Below are 9,827 nucleotides of genomic sequence, written 5' to 3'. Positions count from 1 at the left end.
GAGGAGGAGTGGCACTGCCCACCCCAGCCTCATCAGCCCAGAGCCCAGCCCAGCCTGCCACAAGGCTCTAGCAATCGCTGTACCTTCCACCCGCAAGAGGCCAAGGGCGTAGGGTGGTGGGGAGGGCCACGGCATCCCCAGGCTCACAGCTTTCCTCCAGGGTCCAGCCTCCTTCCCCAGGGCAAGAAGTCCCTGTGGCTTCCCCTGCCAAGCTAGCCCATGTCCTGTGCCTCCCTGACAGATCTGCCTCCCTGGGCCCCCTCCCCCAAATGCTGGCAGTCAGGGACAAACCTGGGGAAAGAGGGGGTGCCACCTCCCCTCAGCCCTGTCCCAGTCTCCCCCACCCAGCAGCATGAGCGTGTGGTGGCATCTGGGAGTCCCCCACGCGTCCCCAGGAATAATCATTGCTGTTTCCACCGGAGGTGGGTTTTATTACTGTCACCATGACCTGAAAACAGGAAGACAGCACCCATTCCCATACCTCCTGGGCACTGTACACCAACAGCTGTCTTCTGGGGTTAGCCTGGAGCTGTCCCCAGAGCATCCCCCCACTGCTGACTCCACTAGCCTGGCGTCTGCACGGGCCTCCACTACACTCTCCCACACAATTAGTGTCTTAAATATTGGACATGTATATATTTCGTCCCAGCTGTGTCAGTTATCATAAAGCCGACCACTTCTCCTTACATTCTCTTCACAGTAGCTGTGCAGAAGACAACAAACCCAGTGTTGATAGAGAGCTCAGGGCAGGCTGCCCACCCAGCAGAGGGTGGGAGACCAGTGCCTCGGCCACACCTCCGTGCTTGGGCGGCAGTGTGGCTGCCCATCTGCGGGGCACCGGCTTGCCTTGGGCCTTGCCATGTGCTCGACACACACACACTATTATGGAGCACATCACACGGAACTCTTGCAGAGGTGGGGGCCGAGGCCCAGGACAATCAGAAGCAGGGCCCCACCCCCAGCTGTCTCAAGACCAAAGCCATCCAGGGCATCTGAGCCCTGGGGCATCACCCAGAGGTGCTGGGCTCCCAGGCTGGCACCCAGCATACCAGGAGCCCAGGGCGAGTGGGAGATGGGTTAGGGACAGTCTTTTACTGCAGACCAGGCTGACTAATAAATATGACATCCAGTGTTGTCAGGAGAAGGGAAAAAATGTAGACTCGGCTGGCCTCTGTCATCAAGGCCATTGCTGGTCAGAGGAAACAGCCCAGGTGGTCTCCAGGCATCCACGTGACTCTGCACCTGCTGACCCCCAGAGGCCAGTGAGGTTCTGGCAGCAAGATTTGCTTGGTGACTAGGTGGGCGAAGCAGCTCTTGACCTGAACCAGCGACATGTACAAGGGGCGTGGTCTTCACACTCTACTCATGATTGAGGAGCGTTAGTCTCCCAAGGCTGTGCATGAAGGACTCCTGCTCCTCACCTGCCCTTACCCCTGCTGTCAGGGCCACTTTCACCCACGCCTCACCCAGGAAAGGGCCCACAAACCCTGCTCCCGGCAAACAGGGCAACCTTTGGCCGCTGCTCAGTCAGTGCATGACAGTGCCTACAGCTCCAGGGAGACCCTTAGCAGGTAGAGTGACCTTCAAAGGAAGGCCCACGGTGGCCCAGGCCCCACTCTGGGGATGCCCAGAGACTTCCTAGACCTGCACTCAGGCAGGGAGGCACGTGGCTGGGCAGTCACCAGCAGACCATCTGGCCCCCTCGGGAGGTTCTTTCTGGGTCTCGAGAATCCAGTTCTCCGTGGGGTGCCATGGCTCACACCTGTAATCCCAGCATGTTGGGAGGCAGAGGCGGGCGGATCACCTGAAGTCAGGAGTTTGAGACCAGCTTGACCAACATGGAGAAACCCTGCCTCTACTAAAAATACAAAATTAGCTGGGCATGGTGGCGCATGCCTGTAATCCCAGCTACGTGGGAGGCTGAGGCAGGAGAATCGCTTGAACCCCGGGAGGTGAAGTTGTAGTGAGCCAAGATTGGGCTATTGCACTCCAGCCTGGGAAACAAGACCAAAACTCCATATCAAAAAAAAAAAAAAAAAAAAAAAGGAAAGAAAAAGCAAAACGAGAATCCAGTTCCAAATTCCCACTCTCTGATCGAAGTTACAGTGTAGTCATGATTGCACGCTCTCATGGACTCACATCCCACCCGAGAGATAATGACGCCAAAGCCACTCAGCTCCTAGCTGGCTACCCCTGCTGCTCTAGCATCCCTGCTGGGGCTGCACTCCCCCTCCAGACACTAGCTGTGCCCAGATGGCCCCTGCTGGCACTCAGTGTGCCCCAGGCCTTCCTGGCAGGGGTTCCTGCTGCTGCCCCCCAGGAGTGTCCTGTTTCCTCCCAGCACCCCATCAGGACACACACCAACTTTTCTGACATGTGAATGATTCCCCTAGTGAGGGGCCAGGCTCAAGAAGACCTCCTGAAGCCTGCCAGAGAGGTGGTCAGGAAAGCCCCGGATGGGAGGTGCCATCTCACACGGAGAAACCAGGGCAGGGCCAGGTGCTGGTTGGACACCCCTCAGAACTTGGCTGGAGGGGATGGGAGAGGAAGCCTGGGGGCTGGAGTGAGTTGGGGAGTGAGGGGAAGGAGAGGCGAGGTGGCAGGAGGGCTGCCCAAGTCGCCAGTCTAAGGCCAAGTTCCAGGAAGTGGCAGGCAGCATGCTCTCTGCCGGGCGGGTTGAGCCATCCAGCCTGAGCTGGCACTTCCACCTGGCCAGGCTTCACACCCCATGCTGATGGCCCACCTGGGAGGGCCCATCGCTTCCCTTCCACCGCACCCTCAGGACCCGCAGGGAGGCATCACACCAGAAGGGACTTGATGAAGCCACAGTGAAACTTGCGGACGTGACGGTACAGGTCCCCGGACTGCGTGAAACGGCGCTCACACCACCGGCAGGCATGCGGCTTCTCCCGAGTGTGCACCACGGCGTGCCGGCTCAGGTTGTGGGAGTACTGAAAACTTTTGCCACACTGCACACACGTGTAGGGCTTCTCACCCGAGTGTGTCCGCTCATGCCTCTTCAGCGTGTATGTGCACGAGAAGGTCTTCCCGCAGAGCGGGCAGGTGGGTGCCGTGCCGTCCGGGGAGAGCCGGGGTCGTGCGCTGTCCCGCTCACGGAAGTGGGCGCTAAGGTGCAGCTGCAGCACGTGGGAGCTGGGGAACAGCTTGCTGCACAGCGGGCAGATGCAGAGGGGCCCGCCAGGCCCCAGCTCGTCCTCACTCGCCCCCCGCCCTGCATCCAGCTCCAGCTCCCGCTCCCGGCTGCGTTCCCCGCTGACCGGCAGCGGCCGCAAGCCCACCACCAGGTCCTTGGTTGCGGGAACAGGAGGTGGCTTCGGGGGGCTGTGGGGGCTCCTAGAGCTGCTGCTGTCTTCCTGTTCCGACAGCGAGTCCCGCTCATCCTTCACCAGTGGCTGGACCCCTGGCTGCATCCCGCCGCAGAGGGGTGCCTGGAAGATGCAGGGTGGGTGGACCCGCTCCTGCCTTGGGCCAGACTTCAGTGACAGGTCCAGGGCCTGGTCTGACTCTTCTGGGACCTGGCAGGAAGGAGGCCCAGATGCTCGAGGAGGAAGGGCAGCCTTGACCCCAACTGGGGGGAGCGTGGCCTTCTGGGCAGCTGGGCAGAGGTCAGCGGTCCAGACAGGCCAGGTGCACGGTGGCTGAGCACGCTCGGCCCCAGGGGCAGGGTTCCCCGGGTCCAGCCTTCGGTCCTTCTCCCGCAGCCTGCCCTTGCAGACCTTGACGATGTCATACATGTGCAGGTAGCTGGCGGCCGCCAGGACGTCCTCGACAGGCAGGCTGCGCAGGTCCAGGCGGCCCTCGTACATGAAGTCCAGCAGGCGGCCGAAGGCGGGCGCCGTGACGATGTCGCCGTTAAGCCGCACCGTGTCGCGACTACCCGCGGGCCGGTCCCTGTAGAAGAGATGGAAGTAGACGCTGCACGCGGCCAGCACGGCACGGTGGGCCGGGAAGCGCGCGTCGCCCACCAGCACGGTGCAGTCGCACAGGAAGCCCAGCTCGCGCTGCTGCCTCAGGCGGCCCAGCAGCCGTCCGCCGTGCTCAGGGAACTCCATGCCGCCGCCGTCATCACCTGGGCACAAACGGGACGCCCGTCAGCGCGCCTGGAGACGCCCGCGAAGCGCCCTTCCCGGCGGCAGGCAGCGCGGAACCGGCGGCGCGGGAGTGACGCGCCAACCGCCCGTCCGGAGCCGCCGCGGGCACCTGCCCCGAGCAGGAAAAACTCGATCGAAAGTAAACAGTAGCCGCTCCGACGCGGGGGCGGGTCCCGGGACTCAGGCGCAGGACCCAGCGGCGCAAACCTGCGCGCGTCCCCGCCCGGGCGCTCCTGAACTTCACTCCCAGGCGGCCGCGCGCCGGCTCGCGGCGTCCCCGGCGCCCCGGTGGCTGCGCCTCCGCCGCCCGCCCCGCGCCTCCGCGCCGCCTCCCGCTGCCGCCCGGCCCACCAGCTGCCGCCGCCGCCGCCGGCCCCATTTATGGCAGCGCGGCCGCGGGGCGGGGCGGGGCGGGCAGAGCCTGGAGCCCGCCCCCCGCGCTCACCTCCGCCGCCCCGAGCTCCTCTCCGGTCGCCGCCCGGCCCCGCGCCCTCCCCAGTGTGGCCCCGGCGCGCGTGGAGCTGCGGGTGGCGCGGCCCGGCCGCGAGGGCGCGGGGACTGGGAGGGCGCCGGGCGGGGCGCGCTCCAACTTGGCTGGCCCCGCGCCGCCCGCCGCTCGCCCCGCCCCGGAGAGAGCGAAACTCGGAGCTGGGGCCGGAGGAGGCGGGCCGAGCGACTTCCCGGAGCGGCGGAACCGCTGAGGTCACCCTCGCCCCGCTTCCCCGTCTGCCCCACCCGGCCGGGCACCGCGCGGCCAGCGGGGGCGTTAGGGTAAAAGGGGGGTTTAGGGCACTGCGCGGGGGCTGGGGGTCTCTCGCGATACTTGAGTAGTTGGCCTGGGTCCCCCACCTCCCAGCCTCTCCCGGCCTGGGGTCCTTACTGCGCCCGTCTGCAAAGGGACCACTTTCGAGGGTCCGCTTCTATCCCGGCCCTTGTTGGGTAGTCAACCCAGGGCACACCCGGGACCCCGGCCTCCCGCCACCTCCCAGGGCGCCGGCCTTGGAATGGGGTTAGAGGGTGCGTGGATGGGGAGCGGTTCCATTTTGCAAAGATGAACCTCCTTCTTCCTTCAAAGCCTCCTTTTGAATTTAATTCATCCGGGACCCTCTTCCAAACATTCAAACAGGATCTCGATCCTGAAACCGGGACTTCCACGCTCTCCAGAGACTCAGCCCAGCGTCTATGGGGCACCCAGCGCAGAGGCACGGAAAGCGGGCACCTCCCAGCAGACATGGTGGGATGGGGGGCAAACGCCATAGCGGAGGGAGTGGGAAGCCCCCCGGAGCCCAGGGCAGGCAGGAATGAGTTCAAACAGGAGACTCGGGCCAGGGGCTGGCATGGGAGTGGGGTAAGGAGGAGTGGGAGTCGGGGGAGGGGGGGAGTGTTCCAGGGCAAAGAAGCCTTGAAACCACGTGAGGGGGACATCTGGTTCTGGGAGAGGGAAATCGGCAGAGAAGTGGAGAGTGTGTTAGGCGGGGTTAGGGTCCCTCCCCTGCAGGTGGAGCCTTTTCCCAGGGGCACAACCTGGGCTGCCCTTGCCTGAGCAGGTTTGGAGCTCCTCTAGACACTGGATCATCTTCACGACGGTCTCACTAACTGGCTGCTCTTATCTGTATACCTTTTTGGTGAGAGAGGTTATGTAAGGTGCCCAGGGCCATGTGTCAGGCAGCAAGTCCTGGAAGCGGGATTCGAATTCAGCCAGTCTCCTGCACTGCCTTGCAGCCCACGCAATGGAGGAGGCAGTGGAGGAGTCGCCCCGGCCGAGGCTGTGCAGTGGGGTGGGGGTGGTGCTGGAAGAGGGCGGGATGACAAGGGACAGGACCTGGCCAGGTATGTGTGTGCAGGGGCGTGGAGCCCACAGTAGTTTCTGAAGTCTGAGAAGGAAGGCCACATCGTTATACTAAAATATCATTCCTTGTTTCACCGGATGTCCTGCGTTTTTATTTTCTAAACCGGGCAACCAAAGCTTGGACCCCTGGAATCACACTGCACTCACAGCCACTGAGACCAGCTTAGGGACACCTCCGGCCGTCCACCCTGAGGACCCCTTCCTGAGGAAAGCCAAGCCCCGTCCCTCCACCCATTTAAATAATCATCTGACTTGCCCCAGCCACCAGCAGGAATAGCTGAATTCAGATAAGTTAAAGGTGAACCCAAATGTGACTGCTCCCTTCTGGCCCTGCCTGGATCAGAGCCCTGCCCCGGCCCCTCCCAGCCTTGAGCAGGACCAAACCCTTAACCCCCTTGAACCTCAATAATCCTCATCTGTAAAATGGGAATCAGAGTGCATCCCGGGGTCTTTGTGAAAATTTGCAGGCCCTGGCACTCAGCAAGCTCTCAGGGTCTGGAACGCTGTTCCCCAAAGAACCCTTCAATGGCTTCTCTTAAATCCTGTCTCTGCTCAGAGCCCGCTCCTCAGTCCTGCACAGCTTAGCTAAGCTCCCTCCCAACCCCTTGGGCTGCCTCTCCTCTCCTCCAGCACATTCCCATGTTCTGGGGTTGAGGGATATTGAGGAATGCCCCATCTCCTGCCGAAAGGGAATGAGCTGTTTTGTTCACTTGGTGCTTAAAAGTTGGCAGGATGCAAAGTGGGTGTTCGGTAAATGTTTGTTGAGTGAATGCATGACAGTTGCTTCCGTGAGTGGTAACCGATGGTGTCACAATCCCTAATCCTGAATCTTCTGTGGCGACAGTCCAGCCCTGTCTGCCCACACCTGTAGCCCCTGAGCCTTCAGAGCAGGTGGGGTTGGCCCGCCATACAGGGGCTCTGGGCCACAGGCTGACACTCCCCACTCCAGGCTGGGAGCAAGCACCTCAGCCTGCCCTGCCTGGCCGCTGAGACAGAGAGAGCCTGGAACACTTGAGGGGGTTGTGGCACACAGGGAGGGTCAGGATGCTGCCTGCAGGAGCCTAGGGCAGGACCTGGAAGGTGACGCTCAGCTAGGAAAGGGGTAGAGGACGGGGAGGGGACAGTGGGAGAGAAGCTCCTTGTACCTCTCAGGTAGGATTGTCAGCATTCAAGTCCCTCCTGCCCAACACTGATCAGGGAGGGGACTGTCCCAGGCAGCCCCGAGTTGGTGCTGGGAGCCGGGCCAGCCCGCCATCTCAGAGCCCCTGTGGCTGTCTGGTCTCAAGAGCAGGAATGACAGGACACCGGCACACAGTCACCGTCTCTGCGGTGGTGGTGGCTCAGGCGGGCCCTCTCCAGACACAGGCGGCCATCTGGCCTGGGAGCTCTCCTGAGGCCCCGCCCTGCAGCTGCTGCCGGGACCTACCCAACCCAGGGCCCTCGAGTCCTGCCCCCGGCCAGCAGCTGTATGAAGGTGACAGGGCAGGAGGCCCCTGAGCTCAGGAGTGGGCAGAGTTTTTGTTGGAAACGTCTGGCCATGGAGCACCCCAGCAGTCCCAGCAGCAGCCGTGGGGCTGGGTCCTCTCCTGGCCATTCTGTCTGGGGCGTGATAGGGGGTGCTCTTGAAGACAGGACTCTGCTTTCACTCTGGGAGTCCAGAGGAGAGGGGGCTGGCCCTGCCCACGGGGAGATCCCTGTCTTTGGGGAGGGCAGCTCATGCCAAGACGAAGACAGGACTGGAGCGTGGGGCCCACAGTGGGTTGCAGGCACCAGCGGGTGCACCCGGCTGGGAAGGCTGGGAGGCCTCCTTGGAGACAGCCAGTGTAGAATAAGCAGGAGGTCCCAGCATTTCAAGAACAGCCTGGCCATGTCACTGCCTTTTCCATGAGAGGGTACCCTGCTCCCTCCCACACCCCCTACCCTTGGTCACTTGCTGGCCCCATCTCCCGGCCCTCTCCTCCTCTGCTTCCTCCCTGAACTCCTTCCTCCATCCTTGCATGGCAGAGCCCAGGATGGTGGGTGGATACCAGGAACTCTTCCTGGGGGAGCAATGGGCAGGTGTGACCTTCCCAGAGGGAGCCCCAGGTGGCCCCTGGTGCAGGTTTGCTGGGTGAGAGACAGACACCAGCCAGGCTCTGGGGACAACCCTTGGGTCACGCATTTTACTCAGGTGGCACAGACCACTGGGCCTCTGACTTGGCCCCCTTGAGGTAGGGCCCTTCCTGGGGTGACAAAGACCAAGGTTCGAAGGAGCAGAGGTGCCCAGGGGAGAGGCAGGAATGGGGAGTCCCCTGCCTGAGGAGTGAGTGCCCATGCAGGGGGAGGGTTTTCTTTTCTTTCTTTCTCTCTCTCTCTCTCCTTTCCTTCCCTCCCTCCCTCCTTCCTTTTCTCCCTTCCTTCCTTTTTCCTCCCTCCCTCCCTTCCTGTCTTCCTCACTTCCTTCCCTCCTTCCTTTCTTCTCTTTCCACTGAGGCTGAAGTACAATGGTGAGATCTCTGCTCACTGCAAGCTACGCCTCCTAAGTTCAGGCAGTTCTGCCTCAGCCTCCCGAGTAGCTGGGACTACAGGTGCACGCCACCACACCTGGCTACTTTTTTGTATTTTTAGTAGAGATGGGGTTTCAGCACGTTGGACAGGATGGTCTCAAACTCCTGACCTCATTATCTGCCTGCCTCAGCCTCCCGAAGTGCTGGGATTACGGGTGTGAGCCACCGCGGCTGGCCGCAGAGAGTCCTCCTCTGAGGACTGTCCTTCTCTTGGTCAGCCCCAGGAGGCAGGGATGGAGCTCCAGTTTTGGCTGCAGACTCTGTGCTGAGGGCTGAGGGCCGAACCTGCTGCCTCTGTGTGCATCTCCTCCCCCACCCGCCTCCCGCTGCCAGCTGAACTCGCTCTGGCTGAAAATAAAAACGCTCCCCCACTCCAATACTTAGCAGCCTCAGGAAGGTAACTCAAAAGAGTCTCACTTTTACAAAAGGGTTATTATCAACTCTGGGCCTCTGGAATGGGGGAGGGGCAGTTGTTGGAGGAACTTCTGGCTAGGAAGGGGTCGGGGTGGGAGTCACCCGCAGCGAGCTGTGCGTGTGCAGGAGAAAGCGGTCTGTGTCTCCGTCACTCACTCCATACGGGGGCCATCTGCCTCCCGGTGGACTTCCGACTGGGTTTTGGGGCCCACCAAGGCCATTCAGCGGGGAGGGTCCTGGCTCTCAAGCTGTCACAGCCCATCCTAGACAGCACCCCTCCTCTGGCTGGTGTCTGCTCCCAGCTCGAGATGGGACCCAGGCAAGGTGTGCCCCTCTTCTCCCAGACCCCAGCCAGGCCCCCCTTTTGCGAGTGTAGCTGCTGGCGCCTAGTGAACGCTGGAGTCCCCTCCGAGCCTTCCTGCTCCTTGGAAGCCCGTTCCAGCTGACCTGCCGTCCTGGCACCCTCCCGCATTTCCCCAGAGGCACGAGGTCCCGGGATTGGGCATTTGGGACACTCTCGGCCTCCCCTCCTCGCCCCCAAGAGTGGGGCAGCGCACACGTGGGGCACAGCCTTCAAGTCAACCTAATCCACCCCGGCAGTGAGGCCGAAGTCCGGGATTCCTCCCTGACCGGTCTCGGGCCTGTTCTAGTGGGGTCAGGGCAGAGTGAGCCCAGAAGCGCCGGGTCACTTTACAGCTAGGGAAACTGAGGCCAGAGAGGGCGTGGCCCCGGACGGGCTGGCTGGTGGCCGGCTCCGTTAGCGGCCCAGCCCAGGCCCCGGACCCCGGGCCCCAGGACGCAGGGGCCGCGCGCTCCCCGGGCGCACTCCGCCTTGGCCGCGGGCCGCGCGGTGGGGGCCCCCCGGGCGGCGGAGGCGGATGTGGGCGGGCGGCTCCGGCGTGGGGC

The 9,827-nt window shown here is 62.7% G+C and overlaps 1 protein-coding gene across 1 annotated transcript; it reads right to left on the bottom strand.

Moving 5' to 3' along the window:
- Nucleotides 1–410: 410 nt before the first annotated feature.
- Nucleotides 411–4,672, bottom strand: ZBTB42 (zinc finger and BTB domain containing 42). The gene is made up of 2 exons (XM_002754321.7): nt 4,558–4,672; nt 411–4,090 (listed from the first exon to the last, which is right to left on the bottom strand). Exon 2 carries the CDS (start codon nt 4,071–4,073, stop codon nt 2,799–2,801), a length of 1,275 nt encoding a protein of 424 aa, XP_002754367.1. The 5' UTR covers nt 4,074–4,090; nt 4,558–4,672; the 3' UTR covers nt 411–2,798.
- Nucleotides 4,673–9,827: the final 5,155 nt, after the last annotated feature.

Source organism: Callithrix jacchus, chromosome 8, assembly GCF_049354715.1.
Source record: "Callithrix jacchus isolate 240 chromosome 8, calJac240_pri, whole genome shotgun sequence".
In the NCBI taxonomy this organism is placed as follows: domain Eukaryota; kingdom Metazoa; phylum Chordata; class Mammalia; order Primates; family Cebidae; genus Callithrix; species Callithrix jacchus.
Note: the sequence above shows the minus strand (reverse complement) of the source record. Positions and strands in the feature narration are given on the sequence as shown.